This window comes from Cyanistes caeruleus, chromosome 1 (genome assembly GCF_971803275.1).
Source record: "Cyanistes caeruleus chromosome 1, bCyaCae1.hap1.1, whole genome shotgun sequence".
In the NCBI taxonomy this organism is placed as follows: domain Eukaryota; kingdom Metazoa; phylum Chordata; class Aves; order Passeriformes; family Paridae; genus Cyanistes; species Cyanistes caeruleus.
The window spans coordinates 19,699,439-19,723,729 of record NC_141701.1 but is presented as its reverse complement, the minus strand read 5'-3'; the positions used below and the strand labels follow the sequence as shown (position 1 = coordinate 19,723,729).

The 24,291-nt window shown below is 35.7% G+C and overlaps 1 protein-coding gene across 2 annotated transcripts in view; it reads left to right on the top strand.

Moving 5' to 3' along the window:
- Positions 1 to 24,291, top strand: part of ZFPM2 (zinc finger protein, FOG family member 2) — a 305,701-nt gene that overhangs the window by 60,571 nt on the left and 220,839 nt on the right. For both annotated transcript variants that reach the window (XM_086880820.1, XM_086880829.1), the window contains one exon: positions 11,379 to 11,480. In XM_086880820.1, coding sequence (XP_086736946.1) covers positions 11,379 to 11,480 — 102 coding nt within the window. The remainder of the gene's footprint in view (positions 1 to 11,378; positions 11,481 to 24,291) is intronic.

Sequence of the window (24,291 nt, the reverse complement as noted above, 5' to 3'; positions counted from 1 at the left end):
CAATAATACAAAGGCCAAGTTGAAGGCGATGGGGTGAAAATCAGTTTTAAATCAAGATTATTTGTGAGGTGAAGTAGTTTATAGTTAGTTTTCTAGTCTCTGATTGCTGTTATCTTAGCTAGATATCATCAGGAAAAATAAAAATGAAGTTCTTGTCTGTTATTTGGAAAGTCTGCTATGCTCATATGCTGACATGTTTTACTCCCTGTAAACAGGAAGGAGAATAGGAGCCTTGGTGGCTTTTGATAGTGGTGGTAACTGGCTTAACAAACTACATTTTCTTGTGACCTTCCTAGCAGAAGTGTTCAATGAGGGTTTAACTTTCAAAGGAAAATTATCTTAAGCGATATGAGATTAGTAGATAGTTAAGTAGCTGTGTTCACAGAAGGAAAGGGGCAAGAGAAGAAAATGGAGGAGGTTTATAATCAAAAGAGCAAATGCTGGACTGTTGCCAGAAGAAGGAGGCAAATGAAGGAATGTCCGTATCTGATAATTAGGGGAAAAAGGCAGGTTCATTTCTTGCTGCTTGCCAAGACCATTGTGTCAAATTCTCCTGTTCATTGCTTGTAATATGACTATTGCTCTTGTTCCTCGTGTTTTAGGTGTTCCATGGTTGCTTCATCACAAGGCAGCATTGGCAGCAGCCCTCAGTGGGAGGAGATTCAGTGGCCTTAAAGCTCCTGGTGGCAGAAGCAAGTGGCTTCTGCTTCCCAATGTTAACTCTGCTTCAGCTGATGACATAGGGTGATAGGGAGGATACATGAGGTGGGATGGAGAGTGATTGTTTCAGGATGCAAGGATTTTATGATCTGTAGCACACACTGCTACGTATGTCTGCAGCAATGTGTGTTTGCAGCTGGTTGAATGGTTTGGGTTCCTGATACATTGGTTATCTTTATTTGTGGGGGAAGAGGAAAATGAGGGGAATCCAGTGCAGTCAGAAACTCACATACAGTTCTAAGTCAGCAAGAAGGAAACACAGGGAATATATGGCTGGCATAGTGGGTCTATACCTTGTTCTATATTCTCATATTGTTCTTGGGCAGGAAGAGATGTTCCAAACCTGAACTAAGTTTTCTGTTCATGTAATGTAATCATGCTCATGTACGTTGTTACTAGCCTGCCAGACCAGCTTGGAACTGGATTTTTTTTTATTAAACCATGTGACCTGATTGTGCAGCCAGGCTTGAGATTCAGAGAAACAGCTGCAGTGTGAGTCCTCATACAAGAAAGCACGTAAAAAGCTAAGTTTGTCCGTGTATTAATCTATCCCTTCATACTTCATGAGTAAAGCTATCGTGCTACCATCTATAATAACACCCTGAAAGTGATTTCTGTGTGTCCCTTTTTCCTCTGGAGTATGACTTTGTGTCCGTGTGTATGCCTGTGTGCAAATGTGTAACTATTCCTTGCTTCTTTCATGTATGCATGTAGTGACTAACAATATGCTTGCTATTTTCTGTTTCTGGATCACACAGTAGATTTATGCCCTCTTTTCTTTATTTTCTCCCCATGTTTTCATCTATTTTTTTTTTTTTTCCTTTTCAGTAATGCATTTCATGACAAATTTCTACCACTTCTGCTACAGCAAGTGAAAGTAGGATCAGCAGAAGGCTGCTATACCATAATCACTTTTAGCTCAATAAGGAGATCTTTACAGGCAACTTTGTTCTTATTTCTTAACGGGATTAAGAAGCTCAGCTCTTTAAATTCTTGCATATAACACTGACATTTCGAGGGTGTGTTTGGACCAAGGAGTTCAAAGAGAAGGAATAAAAAAGAAAAGCCAATATGACTTTGTTTTTTACCTTGCTGCAGGAGCAGTTTGTGCAAATCGCCTATAAGCTTATTGACCTGAATCTTTGACTCCTTGTTTTCTCTGGATTTGGCTGGAGTGTAGACACTGATAGAGCACTGATAGAGGTGATTGCACAGCCCTCGGCTTTGCGTCGCACCAGACACCCCCCCCTCCCTGCACCTGACATTATCTTTCCCTGGCAATACTTCTGTTGTGTTGGAGCCCATATTCCTTCAAAATTTTTAGATTATTTTAATTCATTGCATTTTATTTATGTAGACTTTCTGACTAAATGAAGGATACATTCATTACTTTTGGTAATCAGAGACAGAAGAGGGCATCTATGTATTTACTTCTCCTAAGAGAACTAGAATATGCATAAGAGTTCACAGCCCTACTCCTTCCAAGAATGCAATATTTACCTCTTACTGGCTTGTCTGCATGCTTGTGACACTGTTGGATTCTCATATTCCCCAGAGGAAGGGTTCCCTTATGTTCATCTGTATCACATTCAACAGAAACAACTTCAGGAGACAAGGCTGGGGGACCTTACCACTCTCTACCAGCACCTGACAGGAGGCTGTAGTGAGGTGGGGCTCAGTCTCTTCTGCCATGCCTGCAGTGAGAGGATGAGAGAAAATGGCCTTAAATTGGCACAGGGGAGGTTCAGATTAAGTATTAGAAAAACATTTTTCACTGTCAGGCATTAGGGTGGTGAGGCACTAGAATAGGTTGCCCAGGGAAGTGGTGGAGTCAGCATCCCTGGAAGTTTTGGAAAGGTGTCTGGATCTGGCTCTGGGTGATGGGGTTTAGGGGTTACAGTGATGGTGGACAGCTGGACCTGATGAACCCTGGTCCCTTCCAACCCTGACGATTCTGTGATTCTAATCTGCTGTACTTCTTGTTGGATGCTTGTTTGTATGGACAAAGAAAGGAAGGGGCTTCTCTGATAACAGCCTTTGAACAATGCTAAGTCAGAATTAGATTGGATCCTAGCAGGATAAAAGGAGATCTTTTTCATCTGAACATCAGCATTTGTCTTGTGCTTTACCTCTTATGGTTTCTCATTCTTTACTGCTGCTGGAGCTCAGAGTACTGTTTTCTTTCTAGAAGAGAAAAGAGATATCTGAAAAGGTTGAAGTGATTTTTTTTTTTTTGTAATTTTTTTTCACCATTCACTAAAGAGCATGTTAAGGCTTCCAGAATAAAAAGTACAAGATTGTCTATTCTGTCCTTTGTTTTATTTGCTGCTAACCTATGTTTAAACCTGACAGGCCATATTGTCAGTCCAGCTTAAATTTATGTAGGTATTAAAATCAACTTTAGTTGGATTAAAAATTGACCTAAGTTAAACAAGCAAACCCTCCTTCTAATCAAGACATTAAATGCTCATCAAACAGAAAATTGTATCTCAAAAAGAAACTAGAAATCTGTGTTTCAAGAAATAAATACATAGATCCAAATGGAAAACATTATTTTAACTGTACAGAATTAAAAAGTGCAAGAAACACTTAAACAGCTTACTCAAATTTAAGCAGTTTATCAAAGCAACTCCAGTCTTTTCAGTCAGCACATTTTGGTTTTCTTAAGAACAATGAAATTGTGCATTCTATCTCAGCTAGGGATAGAATTCACGAAGGGATTATTTGGTTACAACAAGTAGTGTAATGTCCTCTTTCTAGAAAGTCACAAAACTTGAACTTGGATTGACTTAAATCTGAGGTCAAATTTGACAGAATACTAATTGCAAATGAATAAGGGTAATCTTCTTTAAAATATGAAATGCACAAATGACAAATTTCACCACCTGTTCTTAGTTCATGTGTACTGTACATCTGTAATGAAGGTCCATTTTGTCTCTTTTTTGTCTTATTTGGTGGCCTTGATACAAAAATTCTGAATGTGTTTGAAGAGTTCTAAGATGTGGCTGAAAAAATTCTTGTCAGCCCAGGCCCAAAAAACAGACTTGCTCACAGGTTGTACACTATATTTGTATATTTGCTGTGATTTACCTCTGAAAGAATCAGTAAAAATAAATAAAGCACATTCCTCATTTATGTCATCATTGGATAAATATTGACAAGAAAAATATTACTACTGGATAGAGAAAAAGAAACACATATTTTTGACTGCTCAGTCTTTTTTCTTGGGTTTGACTCACAGAAGCCTAGACTGGTTTTGAAATCATGTGTAATGTAACATGTATGTGGGAACACACCTGTAATGATAGGCAAGTGACTGCTTTTGATATTGAACCGTCTCAAGGGTTGATTATTTCAAATGAAAACATCCACTTGTTTTCAACAAAGTAAATTAAGGTTGAACTGTGTAGGAACAGGTACCTATTGATGTTATTTATGTAGTCAGGTGTGGAAGTGACATAAAAACTGGATTTGAATATGATAATGATTTTAGGTGCAAAGTATAAAACGGGATGTTCTTGGTTGGATGAAGAATTCTTACAGGAGATTGAATATTTCTGCAGTAGGGATGGAACAGAATTGTTACATAATTAAATTGGAATATGAACTTGCAGAAGAGCCTTTAGACTTAGAATTTGACACTTGTTAGAATTTCTCTGAAATAATCTCTCTGTTCTGCTGCAAGCTGGTTTAGAATCTCATGGATTGTTAATTTCCATTGAAATAATTTTTGAAAATTATATTAAGCAATAGTCTTTATTTGTGGCATGTAAATATCTTTTAAAATGTGCTTCTGCTGCTTTTCTAATCAAGTGCTTAGAGCTATGTAGTTTGAACCCTAGGCTAGTACTTGCATATATCTAAGAGTTCTTGTATTTGAAGTTTTAATGGGGAAAGATTGAAAAGATGTGAGACTTTTTTTCCTCTTTTTAAAACTGATAGAAGCTCTTGAGCAGCCAGTACATTTGAATGATGTTCATTTATAGCACAGGTGTTTAGAGTTTCTGCCTAAAAATTTATATATATATATATATATATATATATATATATATGTAAAACCTATTAATAAAAAGAAAGTCAGGAATACAATGTAGAGAACATTTTCACTGTTCTGCAGAAACTACATTTGAATGAATGATCCTTGTCTTGAAAGGACTTCAAAAGCAAACAGTGGCGATAATGAGAACATATCAAACATGTAGAGAAAGAGGAAGGCCAGACTCAGTCTAGATGAATGTGCTGCACAGCAGTGTCTTTTCCCAGGAGAAAAGTGCTGTAGCTGAAATGGTTAGAAATAATTGACACTGCTTTTTAACATGATCACTGTGCTGAGATGTAATGTGTCAAGATGTCATTTCATTAAACAAAGTGGTGGTTTTAATAGGAACTAAAATAGTTTCATACCTCTATTTTGGACAGCTAATGGCTTGCACATGTGTGGGCACTTGCCAACACTTGAATATTCACAGACTGATCCTAAAAATTAGGGAAAGAGACAACGCATTGTTTCTGAGAATTGCTGGACAAATAATTCTAGAAGTGCTTAGGGAAAATGGAAACATACAGTTATTTCAAATGAGGTTTATCCCAGGAGAAATTATGATTGTTAATCAGCATGACAGAAAACAATAATTGCTTGCAAAGAAGCAAAGTATTGAGGTGATTAATATAATCTGAAGTAAAATGCAGTGGATTAACTTGTTCAAGTGCTGGTTTCTTTCAGGTACGTTACCAAATCAATCATCTGATGGCCAGAGTTTGCTCATATTTTCTGTTTTGTAGAGTAGGGTGTCTCAGTTGATTTTTATGGGCTCCACTGAAATTATTTCTGATATCAGATGAATTGATAACAGTCTGATAGTGGTAGCATCAGATCTCTTCCTCTGTGTCTCTGTCCTTGCAAGGCTTGGAGTGTAAACCCATTTGCATGGCCCTGTACTCACTGTAGTTATTTGTCTTGTCCTCATATTATTTGGCAAATATGACAAAGTGTGGAAACATCTCTCCCATATTATTTAGTATCTTTAGTCTCACAGTTCCATTACCATTCCAAAAGCTTATATAATTATCTTTTGAATTATTTTATACTCAGAACGATTTATTTCTGCTGAAACCTGTATTGCCATTACAATTATAGTTAAATATATACATAGAATACTTTAAAAAGAGGTAATCCACAGGGTTAGTTAAGGCCTGTTAGATGTCATTTGTATTCTTAAGAATAGTGTGTGCTGCTAAAAAGTAAGTTACATTGAATGAATTAAGTATTTGTATTTTAAGTTGTATATGGTTTATTTCAAAGTTACTGAGTGTGGCTTTTGAAGAGAGGTTCCTGGCAACAATCCTCAGCTTACAGAGTGTTTCTTAGGATTCAAGGGCAGGATTATCAGTGTGTGTAAGCTCTGTTACTGGTTGCAGGCACTGAGATAAAGCGAGTAACAAAGGACAGTTTTTGATTGCTGATCTATAGTTTCTGAAGCTCTGGCATCTAGTTCATAAGTATAGTCTCAGAATCCTTGTTTGGTTGGATCTAGAATTACTGCCACTGTAGACTGTGGCAGGAAGGAGGAGGCCCCCTCCCCCTTCACAGCCAGTCACACTGGTCTGTCACCATCCATGAGATTGTGTTCTTTTCAAATGAAAGCCCACAGCTAGTGACTCCCCAAGTCTTTGCGTTGCATCTATTTTCTCTGTTGGCAATACAGAGCGCTACAGGCTTTGCAACACTTTATTTCTGAACTGATTTATTATAATTGAGAAGTGATGTTTCACTCTGAACAGCTGTATGAGGATGTTAACAATTTAAGTTTACATTTGTGCTTCCAAGAAGAGGGAAAACAAACTGAATTTCAAACTTCTATTGTTCTCTCACTTCCATAGAAGCTGCTTTTTGTGACTGTTACAGTCCTTCACCCAAAGCTATTTTGTCTGATGATAAAGTCATGCGTGTATGAAGCTTGCACGTTTTTCATCTCTTTTGTGACCTTATCTTTTGTGAGCGGCTTCTGTGAAGGTATCCTAACTATAGGAAGCACCTGGTAAACATACATGATATCTATACCGTGATAAGCAGTTGTGAACAAGAAAGCAGATCTGTCAGTTCTGAACTGTTCATTGTTAAAAATACTTTGTTGATTTAGCTGATTGCAAAATGCATTATAGAGTGCCTAACAGCAGCTATAACATTCCCAGTCAAGAAAGTTCAATAGTTATATTGTATGAGACTTTTTGTAAGAGCCTAATACTGATAGGAACAACATGGATTAAAACAGCAGGCTTGAGAAGAACTGCTAACCCATGTGCTTCTATAAAATACCACAACTACTTGTGGTACAAGCTGATTAAGTACAAATTGGGAAGTCTTTAATTTGTTAAAAAGATTAAAGTGAAATTACTTGTTAATATTCAAGTCTCTCTTTTCCCTCTTGTCAGTGTTGTCAGAGAAGTTGGAGTTCTCTCTCATGTTTCTGGTAGTATGTCTCTTTTACAGTCTTTAGATTTCCTGACCAGCTTTACCACCTCGAATTACAGTGAGTTGTCTGTTGGATAAACTTTAGGCTATTTAAACTACATTAAAATCCTGAACTGTTTTTGAAGACAACAGAAACAGTCAATGCTGGGAAGAAATTATAAGGTCAGGATGAAAATTCTATCCATATTACACACTGAAGTTGTTTGAATAAGACTGGGTTGTTTTTTTTCTTTTTAGTTATGCAGTATTTTGTGTATTCAGCATTTTAGCATAAGTCAGATTTGTTTTCCCCAACTTTAGCTGACTAAAGATAGGTTCCTAGTCTAAGCTGTGTGTTTAAGAGGATGATTCATTTCAGCTCTCTCAGATACCAAGAGGGGTCTAGATTCATCCTAGAGCAGGATGAATCACTCAGGAGGTTTTGTTCTTCCCTGCCCATAGGAGTGTCTACGTAAGCACTCTGGACTACCTTAACTTTCAGGCATCTAAGGCTAGAGGTGATGGGTTCTGCCAAATGTGCAACTTTTAATACCAAGTATAGAGAAGTAGTGGAAATTCCAGTAGATTTACTTGACTCATTACTGAACATAGTTTATGGTATAATATGAGTATTTTTCATGCAACAATCATTTAAAGGACAGAATTCACTTACCAGGCTTGCTTGCTAAGAAGCAACTGCTTAAACCTGCTTAAACAAAAGCAGGTTTTGGTTCATTTTAGAGTACTTACACCACTCTTTGGTGTTGATGGGAAAAAGTTATTTACTTAAATACTTAAATACAAATTGAGCAGCAAAGTAAACAAAAAGTGTGAGAAAATCCAAAATAATGGGATTAGAAAGGAATCAACAGGTTAGTAGCAAATGGGTAGTATATATAGGCAAAAAGGACATGATTGGACTTGGAAGAAAGAAATAATTAATGTCCTGGATCCAGTTAAATGTCTACACCTGTAAACTGAAGAAAAATGTAATCAGTTCTAAAATGAATATTGAAAAATAGTCTTAATGAGAGTAAAAAGTAGTCAGTGACTGAACAGAAAGTGTAAACAATGGAAAGAAAATAAATTCTTAGAGGAAATAAACTCCTTTGTGCTAAACAAATGTTAACTGCTAAAGTAGTTTTAAGTATGGGGAAAGAAATAAAGCTTGAGAGATGTGCTTTCTTGTCAGCTCTTCTGTTAAGCCTCCTTTTGGCTTTTTAAAGTTGCAGTGTCTCCAGGACCAAATGGGTTGTCTTGGTCGCCCATTTCAATCTGACCTTGATGCTCAGTTGAGCCTGGGATAGACTTCACTCCCTGATGGATTCAGAAATTGACAGTAATGTACCATTTGTTGGTTTCACGAGTAGATTGGAGTCGTGGGGGAGCAGGAGAAATCAGTGTGGTGATATTTCAGGTGTGTAATGCATGCACTTGGCAGTTGGGAATACTAGAAAATATCAGTGAAAATAATTAAGAATACTTGTAGATGCAGAGCAAAGTTTTCCTTAATGTAAATTCTACACATTTTATTTACTCTATTTGCACAAGACATGCATCAATTGATTAAAACTTGACTGTGAAAACCATGTAACACTATACTTCATGAAACACAGAAAACACAAGTTAATGGAAAGTTAAGTCATCTGCTAGCATACATTTTCAGACTTTTCCTCATCTTCCAAGTACTTAATTACTGTGTACTATAGTTTTTGTACCTTAGCAGTTGTTCTGTCCTTTTGCTTTTCATCCAAATATTTTCACTTACCTTTGTCCTCTTTTAATTCTAATAGTTTCACCTATGTTCTGGTTAGTTGCAGTGACTGGAAGAATGCTGAAATTTGCAAGCTAAAACCAGGTTAGCATATATTATAACCTGTGAGAAAGTAGTATTTTGGAGGTTAAATTTCCCAATTATCTGTGCTTCTTTTCTGTCTAAAAGAATAACTATTTCTAGATTACGCTGTTATTGTTCTGATTTAGTACATACAGCTCTGTTACATACAGTGGAAGAAAAACATTTGCATTCTATACAAAGAACATTCTAAGAACTGTGTTACTTACATACCTTGAGTTCGAAAACAAGAATTGCCCTTGTTGTGAAGTGCTTTCCAACATTTTTGAGAAAACTGGAGTTGATCATGCCAGGTCTGAAATTCAGGAAAAATTTCTTTTGTGTCTCTTCAATGAAAGACAAATTTTTGCTGCTTTAAATTGCTATGAATATAGAAAAATTGAGGTAAAATTGTCCAACAGGTTCTTCAGTCCACCCAAAGAAAGCAGAGATCTCATTACTACAAAGAAACTATACAAATGCTAATTCAAAATAGGCCAGTTGCTTAAAACCAAATAATTGCTAAAACTGCGTAGCAGAAACTTGATAGCTTTTTCAGCAAATGAGTACATTTAGGACTTTCTTCTGAAAAGTGATGTCAGATTGAGCTGAAGCATGTGAACTTCGAATGCCTGGCTACAGGTATACAGTCAATTTAAAATAAAAATTATACTAGGTATTTGTGTTGTATTCAAGTTTTACTTTACACACTACAAGTGCGTATGAATATTCTGGACTATGTTTTTAGTCCCACAAGTTCACTGGACTGTAGTTTTGTAATCAAACTCTGGAGTGATTGTAGTATTGTGTTTGCGTGAGTAGTAGTTTCTTAGACTTTATATTTGAAAAGCTGTGTTTTATGAATGCAAGGAAGAATGTGTTATTACGAGACATTACATGTGCACATGAAGTTAATACTTTATAGTGTTTGTATATAATCATGTACTTGAAAACTCTGGGTCACAATCTTATCTGGTATAAATATAGCTCCAGTGATAACGTATGGGGATCTGGCATAGTTTGTTGTAATCACATTTCTTTACCTATGTTGCTAATTAAAGCTTTTGTTATCATGAGTGGGGAAAAAATTAAACATTACTGCTTAATTGCTGTGCTTTTTGCTCCTTCTTGGTCTCCTGTTGTTAAATCAACAAAGGGTCTGATTTTTCAGTTTGTAAAATACACAGTATTTGTTTTTCTAGTGCTGTCACTTTTTTGTGGGAGATCATTTTTTAACAAGTGTCCTTCAAGTGTGATACAAAAAATTAAACCGTAATCAATCCTATTTGACTGAAGTAGTTAATTGCGTAGATTTGCTTTTTTCTTTCAGTTTTTCTTAGTGTCTTCCTATGCATGAGTTTCTTGAGTAGGTTAATATTAAAAAAAAAAAAAAAAAAATTATAAAAAAAAATCTATAAATGAGTAAAATCCAAACCTGGAAAAGCCTTTAGAGATGTAACTTAAAGTGTTACTGTGGCCAGAGTGTTCTGTGTTCATACCTGAACCTCTCATCTTCAGTATAGTTTTCATAGTGGTTGTTTCAAAGTATTTTGGCATGGAGCTTGCCTGGTTTATTTGTTTACCTGAAATAACTGCACTTTCAACAAGCAGTTCTTCAAATAAAAATTAAATGGTCATCTCCAAAAATTTGACCTTATCATAATTCTCTGTGTGTCTTGTACATGACCTTGTAGTGGGTAGTAACAGAAGGCAGACGGACATTTTCAGGTACTTCTGGATGGTGAAAATCCGAAAATTTATCAGAGATGTATTATTTCTTTAAATAAAGCTTTATAGGGAGAAAATTACTTTAGGGACCTGCTGATATATTATAACTTTAAGGGCAAATTCCTTAAATGCTGAAATACTATGGATTAGCTTTTCACTAGTTGTGTGAAAAAGCAAAACGTTTAGTGGTCCATGTTTTTGTTCTGCGTGTCATTTATCTGCAGTGCATAAGAAACACTGAGGTGTCAATTCAAGAAAATCCATAGCTGAAAACATAAGTTCCTGGGGGTTCACAAGCTGATTTCTGTCTCTTCTTTGTACATACAGCCTCAGTGACTTTATGTGCCTTGGTTAACACAATTAGGTGCAAGTTGTGATTCTGTTTTTTAAGCATACGGAGTAAACAGTTTTCCAAGATTTTCTCTGCGTGGAACTGGAAGTACTGGATACTCAGGGCTTCTTTGAGTCAGTGGGAACTCTTGAATGTTTATGTGTCTAATTTTTTTTTTTTTCATTTTCTCTCTCTTCATAGATACACATACGTTTTGACTTAGTCATGTAAGCAGTTGTTTGAATATTACAGGAGCTTTGCTTAAAAGTCACTATTGGAATATGTCCATACGGTATTTTTTTATGGTTTTTCAGGCAATGAAGAAGGCGTCCAGGAGGCAGCAGAATCTGATGGTGATGCAAGGTCAGAGAAACCAGGGCAGCTTGCTGTGGAGACTGAAGATTGGGATGGGCCAGGTAGGGAAAAACAACTGAAAGCCAAGAGAAATTTCTTGAACTAGACTACAATATTTGTTCATTTCATTGTTTTAGTAGATTGTTATGCTTTGCATTTATTTGTAATGGACTGTCTCTTTTATGATCCTTTGGGTTCCAGGATATTGGGAGGTAAGTACTGTGATGAAATTATTGAGTAAAAAAATGGCTTTTGTTAAACTATTTTGTAAATTGTTCAATATAAAATGTCTTGTGTACTTGTTTGATGTAAAGGAAGATTTTCTTGCTGCTTAGAATTTTAGGATTAAAATTTCTCCGTAAATTCTTTCTTCCATGGTTGGATTAAGGGAGAAGCACTTCTCTGTTCTCTGAGGTCAGAAGACCACCCAGATGGTTTGGTCTCTTCTCAAACTTTATGCCAACATTTAGCAACATGTTTAGCTTAAAAAATATGTATGATGTCTACTAACATTTTCAAGGAGCTTTTTTTACCTGTTCGAGCCTGATAGAAATAATTCAGCACACCTGGTCATTGGTTTCAGTGGAAAGAGAAACTCAGACTGCAGTCAATGGAGCATTAGAACTTCACATTAAAACAGTAATTCAAGGTAACATTTTCTGCTATGTAAGTGAAGATGGTGCAAGCATAACATTGCTAAGATGTAATGGTAATACGGCAATACTTTCAAGTATCTGTTCAATATAAATATGTAAAACCTCTCTTGTACTGTAACAGTACCTAAGGCAAAGGGGTAAATTGTATTTCTCAATTAGGCAATTCTGCAGTTGAATGCAGTGTTTTCATGGGCATGGACTTGGGAATAGGCCTTAAAAATCCATTATATTGACCATAATTTAATAAAACTGTTGCAAAATGTGCATCTGAAGCCAAACACGCTCTAGCAATAGCTGTATCTCTTATGGAAATTTTCCCTCAAAAGGATGAGCACATCAGAAGAGAATTCCAGAACCGTTCTATCAATAATTTATAATGCAATAATAATATTTCATTAGAAAAATTCCTATATTTCAATCACATTTTCATCCTTGCTTGATTTTGCAAATTACTGTATGCTCTTCATGAAGAGAAGAACAAAACTAATGGCAATTTTCTGAAACCAGTAGCTGGAAAATACAATGCAAACAAAAATGAAGACATAGTATATCTAATTATTATGATATAATTTAAAATGTTTTCATGATAATACACAAAGAACTTGATATTCTATATAAAGCACTATGGTGTTATATGAAAATAAGGTTTAGTAATTACACTAACGTACATGTAAAATAATGCAAAATATATCTGTGATGTAGCAGAATGGCCTTTTCTAGCTGCATAGCAGATTTAAAGGCTGTCAGAATTTACCATATGACTTGTTTTTAATTTTATTATAAATAAAATCTATCTGAAATTTGTAATTTTTTGTTGCACTTTTTTAGTGTTTTTCAGCATAGTTGAATGTGCATTTTGTGGGCTGTTACTGTTTTTTTATGTGCTACCTTATTCAGAAATTTCTGAAATCTTTTCTGACACTGTGGAGTAAAAGGTGATCTTTTCATTTTGTTGGGAAAAAATTCAGTTCAACAGTAGAATGAGTGTACTTCTTGTAATATTTAGGGATAGCTTTGACATGGAATAAGATGGAATTCAAAGCTGAATGTGGGAAAACTTCTTTTGACTTCTGAAAACTGATGACCACCAGTATCAGCATCTGTATTTTGTTTAAATATTGATTCTTTACTTGGGTATAATAGATATGAAGAAGAGAAATGGCTATATACCACATCCCATATTCTCCATCACACATGAAATGAAGTTGGTTACACTTGACATGGTAAAAGGAGCAATCAACAGAAGATCATTTTCAACCATGTACTACAAAGATAACCTCTTTCAGTTTTTTGGAAAAACCCAAAATAACAAAGCATTAAATATTCTGCCTATTTAGAAACATATTTTAGCACAGCACAAACAGAGCCATTGAAAACATCCAAAAATTCAACAAATTTACCAACTATCAGTAGAGGCACAACCTCAAAGGGCAGATGGTGATACATTTTGTGTTATCTGAGCTGTCTCTGGTCTCCTTGGTAAGGAAAGTTCAATCTCTGAGAGGTGGAACTTCTCAGAATCCAACAACTGTGTTCTGCATGATACAAGTTGCTGTCAACTGATAATGTGAACTGTGACAACTCAGGAATTTATAAATAGTAGAGCTGTTTTGTTATTTTAATATTTTATGTCTTTTTTTAGCACTAAGGGAACATATTGTGACTTTCAGAGCCAGTACTTGCCAGGAACTGAAAAATTAAACTTCTGGCATTAATTAGAATTTTATTTTGTTTGAAAATTTGCATTGTTAAGTGATTCACATGCATTCTTAAGTCTTTGTAATTAGAATATTTTTATGAACAAAAATCTAAAGTTAAATGTGCTGTAGCTTCAAAGAGTTTCTGCTGAAGCAATATTTCAGATCAGAGTCTTGTGACCTTCATTGGCCATCAAGGAATTTCAGAGATACTGCCTACTCTGTGTAGCTGCTTTGAGGGTTACCTGAATGTTTTTCAACTACCCTTAGTTTCCATCTTCACTTTTTAAATTTTCCTGTCCAGTGAAACAGCTTTGAAATGATGGAAACTAGGGTCAGTAAACTGTATATGAACACACAGTGAAGGACCCGATCCTTTTTCTTTTATAGCCAACAGCAAAAGTCCAAGGAATAGAAAGCAAGAATAGCAAGACTGGATTTAAATCCCTTTTATGTAAAAAGATTTAGTTTTTAAATGTAGAAGCAGAAGTCATTTTATTGCCTTATGTCTTCTGTTTGCCTTGGTACATGGAGTTACATAGTTCGGTAACTGTGTATTATTGTTAAGATGTCAGTGAATGTGAGGGCAGTGCTTTAAAACATAACAAACAGAAAGATCTCCTACATGGCTTCTACAGATCACCCATCCTATTAGAGAATGTGATCACTCTGGTTTCTACTGAATGTATGGTTCATGCTTCCATAGGAGAACTTCCTTAAAAATATCTGAAAATTTTAGATACCAATCACCTTGAATAAAATATTGTTAAGCAGATATAAGAAAATTATATATTCTGTGGCATCTTGAAAGATAAATTGCTTACAGATTTGGAAATGGATTTCTGTTTATCATTATCTAGTGGTCGTGCTTGCAGTGGTGGATACAAATTCAGTCCACCATACTTGTCATTATAAGAGACAGCAAATCTGAACTCTGTCAAAAAGGAGAAAACATGTGAATTCAGAAGTACAAGTTATAACTTGGAAGAGTTTAAGAACAATTTTTAGACTTTCCAAAAGCTATCATAGAAGTGAAGGCAACACTGATATTACCTAGAAGATAATTTAAAAAAAAAACCTGCAAAAAACCAGAGAAATCCAAGTGGATGTAACCAGATGCTAGAACTATAATATGAGGCTAAAAGGAAAAAAAAAAGGAAGGAAAAAAAAAAACCCTGATAGATAAAAACCTAGGAGTAGCTTCATTAATAACAGTAAGATGACATTTTAAAATGTGGTAAGAAAAATATAATTAGAAAATGGGTATTGATCTATTACAAGTCATGGCTCAATAGTTAGAGGGGACAGGTAAAAAGGTAAAGTGTTTCTAGTCTGCTTGAAACATTTGTGCTGGAAAGCCTATTTGACAGTACCTGATGACTGTACTTCTGTACTAGCTAATTTAAGCAGTCTGATGATTTGAATTTAACTTTTTTTAGGAGCTAGATGACCCAGCTCAAGTGAATGACTTCAGTTTCGAAAAAGTTTTGACATGATTTCTCAAATGTGTTCAAAACAGTAAAAGATGGTGTGGGTAGTGACAGACCTGTCCACATGGCAGTGGACTCACTGGAAAATAAGGGGATAAGTACTGTTAAATGCTTTTATTAAGAGGGGGTTAGTAGGAATGCCAATCTGTATGGCATATAGAAAAAAATGTCTGTAAAACCAGCATAACATGTAATGTGAGCTGAAGTATATTTAGTTACTTGCAATATGTTTAAAATTTTTTAAAGTGCTGTATAATGGGTAGATATTGCAATTGGCAGACCTGAATAACTTGCCGTTAGCTGCAGAAATATTTCCATTTCAGAGTAATTAAAATTATGGGCTTATGAGAAGGTAAATAAATATTTTCATAGAATTTTTACAGTTGTAGACCTCTAGGAGCATCAGAAAGCAGGGTCTCTGAGAAAGTCTTGAGAAACTGGGGTTGAGCCCAGAAGAGAGGGTTGTGACTAAAGGGTATGTTTGGCTTCTCAGATGCTTTTCTGGTCAGCAGTCTTGTTTGATGCTGAAACAGACCCTTATTCTGTGTCCTGTGGTCACACTTCAAGAATGATGTTAAAATTTGTAGCAGGTTTAGAGGAGAGCCACTAGAAAGTTGAAAACACAGGTATTATGGAAACGTCTAGGTCCTTTCCCTATTTATTTTATCAAAGATATATTAAAGTTACATTAAAGGGCAATCTGATTGCAAACTACTTTAAATTCAGAGTGAAAATCTGATAACAATGGGCACACCTCTTTCTAGCAAAGTATCAGAAGATTAAATGGATGTTGAAGCTCCACAGTTTCAGACACAAAGAATAGATTTTAGTCCTTAAAAAGTCATTATTGAAACATTTTATGAAAAGTCACTTATCTGTCATTAGAAATACTTGCATTCAGGATGAGATACTTTCCTAGAGAACATGATTAAGTTCTGTGGCAAACACTGGCCTTTTAAAATGCGATAGATATCACTGGGGCAGAAATTAGACTGACTGACCATGCTAGTTCCTTGTAACTAAAATGAAATTAATAAATGAGTATACTCTCTATTGCTTTTAGAAATACTGTACTATTTGGGTGCATTTTAATGAATAAATACAAGCAGCACTCATACAAGCAATTCCCAATTTTTATTTCTTCAGTAACTGTTTGCGAAAGTTATGTTAAGAATATTAACTTCTTTGTGCTTTATTCTGCAATTCTCAATTACTCTGTAGTGAAAAAATGAAACAATAGAGTTGAAGACAACATATACTGATTCTGTAATATGCAAGGGAGTGTTTTTTCCCTGTTGACAGATGGGACACAATTTTATAGTACTGACTAAGCCAAAAAGTTTTCCCAAATCCAGTGCACCATCCTGCACACTCCATTCTTTTGACTTTCTTCCTGCAATTCCAACAAACAATGAGTGCTTCAGTTGCATCTTCAGTGAAGTTGCATCTGGCTTTTAAGATAGAGAAACTTTGTTACCAGTTGAGGAACTAAGTAAAGGGCATTTCCAAAGGTGAAATTACTGCCATTAGAAAAGTCTTGGTTCTAAGGAAGAATTGGATCTCTTCTTAATTCACGCGCACTGCACTAGATTGCCCTTATGTCTTATGTGAGCTCTTACTTTTATAGCCATAAAGGTGCATGCCTTTCTTATAGAATGTGCTGATTTTGTCAGCTAGATAGCTTAAAAGTCAGTCTCAGAGCGTCTTTTGAATTGTACCTGAATTCTGCTTAGAAAGTGAGAAAATGTGATTTGTCTACATGTCCAAAATGGAAAAAAAACCCCAAAACAAATGAAAAAGCCCCTACCATGTAAATAAACTCAATAAAACTCTTATTGGCAGTTCACGGTGATTTTTCCATCTCTACAGGAAAGGAAAATTTTCTACATGTGAAATCCTGCCTCCAGTAAATCAACAAGACTTCTGCTATTGGCAGTAGTAAATCAGAATGAAGTTGCAACTCATATTGCTCATTTCAGCAGACTCATCATCATTCCTACACATATATCAGGGAACTATTGGAAATAGTACTAAGGATAGTTAAATATAGCATATTATAGTTTCTTTTAATTGCTCTTTCAGGTTGGTGTTTTTTCTTAAAATGCATCAGAAATTTTAAGAAAACTAGTACACTGGAAATTTAATAGCAGTTCAAAATGATGTTACATTGAGCTATGCTGCTGTTAATAAAAGATAGAAACAGTCATTCATGTGAATTCTGGTGTATTGCTTTAGTGAGTTGTAGATCAGAAAATAGTAGTGAACATTAGGCATGCCAGATTCACATTTTTACCTGCTATAAATGGTAGTTTGAAAAGCTTTTCTGTATAGATTTCCTGGAACCATTCATAAGAATCACTGCAAATATGTATTGATTGTTTGGTTTGCTCTGCATTATTTAGTAATACTATAAAAAGTTTGGGTTACAAAGTAAAGCTGTATAATACAGAGTGGTTGGTAGACCACTGCAAGATGGAAATAGACATTAATGATAGCCTTTCACTCCCCACACCCCCCCACTTTTTACTTCTTTTTCTGCTTTCTTTTCTTTTTTTTTTCCTTTTTTTTTTTTTTTTTTTTTTTTTTCTTTCTTTCTTTTTAAACCAGTCCTAAGAAGGACTTGGAGATTACTGTCCTGATTTTGTTTCCTTTTTGATTGGGGAAATGTGGTAGATTTAAGATCTTGGAAATGCTATTTGATGTAAATTAACAAAAATCCATGAAACATAGTTAACCATAGATATAGTCTGACAGTAAGAAGAATATTGTGAAGAAGCAGAGGAAATCATAGAACGACTGTGTGTTACTCTGACAGTGAATCGGTATTATCTCTGCTATCAGATAATGCAGTTATCATTAATTTTCACATTTGCATTTCAATCTTTGGAAGGAAATGACTCTTGCCGGATGAAGATAAGAGCTCTGTACCACTATAATGAACCATCATTTTATCCCGATGCTTTGTATCCATATGAAAATGAGGCTGGGTGGTGTGGTATGTGAGGAGGGGGTGGGGGGGGTCACAGAAACATTATAACAAAGTGTCAAAAATCACCACAGACTTTTGGAACCCTTAATGAAACAAGAGCAGTCTAAATAAATCTTCTGTAGTGAAGTGGATATTGGATTAAAAGCAGAGAGCCAGGCTGCCAGGCTCAAGGGTTTAGGAGGGAACCTTATTGAAACAGGGAAGGATTTCTGTGGATCTTGATCTGGTTTCCATCAACAATTTGGAGATAGGAGGAGGCCATTTGGACATAGAATAACAAAAGTAGGGGTCTAAGAGTGGTCAGGATAACCTTTGCACTGCAGCTATTGTTTTGACACTTGAATTCTGTAAAGGGAGGTGCGAATGCAGGTGGACTGCTGTCTTGTGGTTTGGATTATGGTGCTGGAGCTGGTTTAGGCAGTTACCACACCTGCACACTAAATGCAGGATTTTAAATAATTACCAGTCTTGTATATAGAATTTGTCCAAGTTTTCAAGGACTCTAGTCTTCACAGTTCTATTTTATGCATAGTCCAAATTTGTGTTGCTTACCTGAAACTCCATCTGCAGACCTCTGCATCATTCCATTTTAGGTCTGATTGACTAATACCCACGTTACTGAAATATACTTGCACTACATTCAACTTGTTTAACCTTCATGATGTAGTTAGTGCTTAGTTAGTCTGAAGCTTACAGACTTCACAGTACATAATTTAGACTCACTGCCAAATGTCTTCTTAAAACAGAGCCTCTTGAGGTTTGCCCTGCCGCCCCATTTTTTGTGACAAAAACTGAGTTTCTTAGGTCACGAAATGATTGTAAGAACTGGTATTTAAATATGTGGAATTTATAAAGTAATTTTTAGTGTGCAACCTGGCACCATTTATAGGAGCACCAGGAGGTCAGTCTTGCTGTGAAGAGCTGAGGTTGATGAATTATTTTGTTGCCCTTAGCAGCTGCTTCCTCTTGCAGACCTTTCTCGGAGTCTCACCACTCTTCTTACATGATGAGAGTCTTTGTTTCATAATGAGAAGATGCAGGTCTAAGAAGCGGAAGCAAAAATATACTACTCGTGTGTTAATATACTCAGTAGTGACAGAAGTGGAGTGGTAAATAAGTGTTAAAATGGTCCCTGTCATGATTTTGGTTGAGGTCAGCAGGCACGCATCCCAAGTAGATCCCAAAGTGCAGAAGCTGAAGCATTTGCAGGGAACATTCTCCAGAGGTAGTTAGTATGCTGACACCTAACTAAATACTAAGGAAGCCTCCCAGCAAGTAAACATGGCTGTACTTGTACATGCCCAGAGCTGTTCTGTGCCACATGGAGCTTTTATTTACGTCTGACATACTTAGTACAGAGGCTGTCTGTTGTTCAAGGCAGTTGATCCTGGTACTGGGCTGCTCCCTGTACAGGCCTGAAGGCTGAGAATGTGAGAGTGCCTGAGTGAATTCACATGGAAGTAGCAGCCAAACCTTCGCTGTTATCTTTCCCATGAGCAGTTTTGACTTTTCTAGAAAAGAGGCTGTTGCATGACCTACACCAAGCATGCGTAATAGATGGGGAGAAATTTCACTTATGGTCACACCTGACAAAACTAAATTCTGTCCTTCAGCCAGAAAAAGTGGTGACCAAGGCTTTTAAGAGAAAAAAGAGGTGTAAAATAATTACTCTAAATGCATAAGAATAGGCAGTAATAAATTTTGAAAACTAAGATGTATTTCTTGTTATGATGTCACTTGCTGTGGTGACTTCTGTAGCATCATTTTCATGATGCAAGGTGCAAATATTGTAGTGTTCTGTAAACCTGGAGACACGGATTGTCTCATTTGACTTGCAACCTAAAATATCAAAAACCAGTTACTTCATCACTGAATACTAGAGCTCTTGTCAAGCATTCCAACTGTTTTTACAGTTGGAATGCCATTTCCTTATCATTATATTACATAATATTCTATATGATACATATTGTATATTGATATTATTAATATATGATTTTTATTGTTAGCATATATATGTGAATTTAAATTTATTTCAATATCAGTTGCTATAGAAATGAGCTTGGTTTAGAAGTAACATTTTGATATATATTTCACATGTGGAGAACTTAAATTTTATTTAAACAATTAGCCTTTTAGAATATTTTCAAATGCAAAACTTAGTTTTTATCCAAGTCAAAATGCTTCAGAAAAGTGAAACTACCTAAAGCCTTCAAATTTATTAGTTGTTTGGGGTTTTTTTATGGCATTCCATTCATTTACTATTTCTGGATCTTTATTCACCCATTCATGAAATATTTTTTTGATATAGCAAGGTTTTTGATTTTCAGTGTGTTAAGTGTAAATTAAATTGTTCTTTGGAGACCATCTTGATCTTCAAGTTGGGCGAGTTTCTGGATTAGAGTCATATTTAGAAGTTGCAGTCCCTAATTTAGTGCTCCTCCCTCCCCAAAACTCCCTCTTCTCCCCCATCCAGTGCAAAGGGGGATGGCAGGGATTGTGGGTTGGATAAAAACTAGTAGAAACAGCAATGAGATAAAAAAATGAACGGTTCCAGTGACAATCCTAATAACAGCAGTGCATGTAAGAAACAAGGAACAGAATGGCTGGCTCACCCTCCATGTGCCACCTTTTCTTCCCAACCACAAGCCACGCTGCTCCTTCTTGGAAGTGAGGATCCCTTGCTTCCACCCCCCAGCTGTGATGGGCATGGTGTAGAGAAACAACGTGGACATGCACACACAGCTCCAGACTGTGCAAAAGTAACCCTGTCCTTGGCCAAAATTAGATAGGCTTGAAAATGATCTGGTATCTTAAATTTTTCTCTACTTCGGTACATTCAGCATGAGAACATTGGCCTGACTTGTGAAAGTCATTGAACTTCGAATGAAAGGTGATACATATTTGAAATGTATTCTATTTTGATTTTGATATTTATATTTCAGGCACAAAAGATTTCTTGTTCTCTGAAAGAAAGTTGATAGCTGGAAAAGGAGGAATCATCAGATTCACTAGGTATTTCACTTTGGACATGATATGCTATATAGTGTGTATTATGTAAAGTTCGAATCCCCGTAGGTCAAACAGTGAAGGACTCCTAGTCTGTGAAATTCTACAGGGAATCAATGAACATCTGCATTACAATACATTGTTTCTTGTAGTTTCATGCACCAAGGGACCTGCAGAGGCTGGCAGAAAGCTTTGCACTTTTCAGCTGTCTCCACTGTAGTTTGGCCATAAAGGCAATATTACACCCTGGTAGTTGCAGAGGACTGGGAAACAGTGTCTGGTTTTGGAAGCAGATTGGGTGAGGATCAAAAGGAACATTTAATCAGTCCACAAGTATTTTACTCTTTGTTGTCTTTTTTCCCTGTTAATTCAGCTAAGATTATTTCATTCAGAATACTGCATGACAATACTGGCTTGAGCAACTGAAGAATGGATCTATTAATATATATATATTAATATATATGCAGCATATATGAACCATATATGCAGCACAGCATTATTTAATGCACTTAAGATGTAGTCCAGTAGTTGGATACAAATACCTGCTTAGAGGGGCTAGTGACTATTTTTTAAATTGTCAGGTTTCAGTGATGAATTCAGTGTTCTGCATTGAAGAAAACATTTTGATTTTCATAGTATAGTATCCTTCTAAACCTTTAAAAGCCGCTTTATTTACTCTCTCTTAAGACATCATAAGATAAAACTTGGATTATAAATAAAAGAACCAAAAAATATCACCAGGGACCATGATATCTCTTTTCAAAAGAACTAACTTTTGCTGAGAGTAAAAAATTTAATGTGGCACGTGATACTGTAGTTAATCTCAAAATTACACAGTTTAGGATGGTTCAGAGTGAGAAAGGGAAACTGGATGTTGTGGTAATGGAGCTGAAGGCAAAGTCATCTCTCAATTGTGAGCTTGACTTTCTGTGTTTAGCTCAGTGAGAATAGCTCAGCACACATTTGAGTTTAGGTTTAATGGCCACATTTCATTTTTAGGGTGCTTTACCATTGCAGTCTCAAAAGGAGGATATGAAATGAACCGTAGATCTTATTTTCATTCCTTGATTTATGCTTCAGACAAAGATATGTGCAAATGATCTTTATAGAGTGCATTAGTGGTCATCATACAGAAATGCTGCAGTAAACTCTCTTTTATGCAGTCACTCAGCACTTACTCACCAACATGGCAAAAGTAAAAATGGCTATTTTAATAGCAACAGACTTCATTTTTATCTAATTGCAGAATATTTTGTTCTTTAAGCATGTTCTAATGGAATCTAAGAAACCCCAGAATCAAGTATTCAGAAGTGTGGTCCAGGGTAAAAACTAGTAATGTATTTGGGTAGCAGAAGTAATAATGATTAAAGCCTGTGTTTGGAAAGCTGTAACTCTTAGTTTTTCCTGCAGTCAGCTGATTACCTTTGAAATTCTAAAATAGCTGTGTAGAGGACATTTTGTTCATACCTCCTTCTCCACCTGACAAATAGTTCGGAGTGTTCTGAACGTGCTCTTTAATTACCATGGTTGATTCCAAAAACTATTTTTAATCTATAGCATATTAAATCATATTCATGGGGAAGATGCTTGCATATGCCTTGTTTTGGCAGTGTGGGCAGCCAGTCCAGTGTATACATTGCATCTTTTATGATATGTTCCAGAAAAAGTCAATCAGATTGTCCCATCAGAGCTTACTCTTTCCCTTTGCTCCCCTTTGTGTCTCAGCACTTTTAAGCTATGTATTCGAGGTGAAAACCTTCAACAACTGACTTCATAATGTGTTTTTGGGGATTACTGGTAGAAAAACTTCACAGTATTTTACATAACTTTAAGTAAATACTAGAGGATTACACATTGCCTTATTTATTTTATAAAGCAATATTGTCTGATGTATTTCAAAGATCAGGGATGAAGCTGTAAAAATCATATTTTAGTGATAGAAAATGCTCAGAGTGGGCTTCTTCAGGTCTTTGCTACTCTGATTTTATGGCAGTATAATTGCTTTGATTTAAAGGATGTTTCATCAGCATAAACCCACAATGATGGAATATTTTGGATAATTTAGAAAGATAAAATAATGTAAACACTAGGGACATACTCTTCCAGAGTGTCATATGTATGCATTTTGGGCTGGGTGGTTCAGCCCAGGAGACTGAATTTCAAATTACATCATTGTATTAAATAAAAACCCTTCATCAAATTATCTGAACTTTGATACTTATAGGGTGGTGCCAAAATTACTAATCAGTTCATAAATCTTTGGCTTGCATATATAAATAGATACTAGTTCTCATTAAAAAAAAAAAAGAGAAAGACTGGAAAGCACTCATGTTATGCATCCAGTCAGAGTTTTCTTAAGTTGACCTCAGTCCAATTTGCAGTGCTTGTGTAATGAAACATTGTAAATACTTCATATAATTTGTTGCTATCTGATAAAGTATGTAGAGTAGTAAAATTTATTTATTTAATACTTTTACTGCAGTGATTTCTACTTTATTATTTTTATTGACTTACTCTGAGGAAAAAAAAAAACATTTTCCCCAATTACAGAACCGCTCAGAATTTGATGCTATTTTTCAAAGTTTTGTATTGGGTATCAACTTTTCATGGAACTTTTCTTTAGGAGGTGCTCTCTAAATATGTGACTATTTCTAGCAGCCAAAAGAGAAAAAAAACCTTCAATGAAACAACAGATATTTTGGTGTGTTGCATTCTGATAAGAGCTATCATTTAGTTTAATTACTATATCCGTAACACTTTAGCCATCAAATTTTGAGTGTCTTCCAAGGAAATTATTTTCTCTCATCTTGTCATACTAATCATTATTTTAATAGTTGCAACTTACTTTGCTTTTTTTATTCTCTATCATCACGCCACAATGTGTGAGTCATCGAAGAATGGTGTGATAAGGTAGGGCTTAAAATGGTATAAATGTGCCAGAAGACATCTCCAGGGGACCCTGAAGAAGTGTCCTTGTATGGTACCTTTAAATATGTTACCTGCAAAGCAGTAGGCAGTTAGGAGTGTTGGAGTCT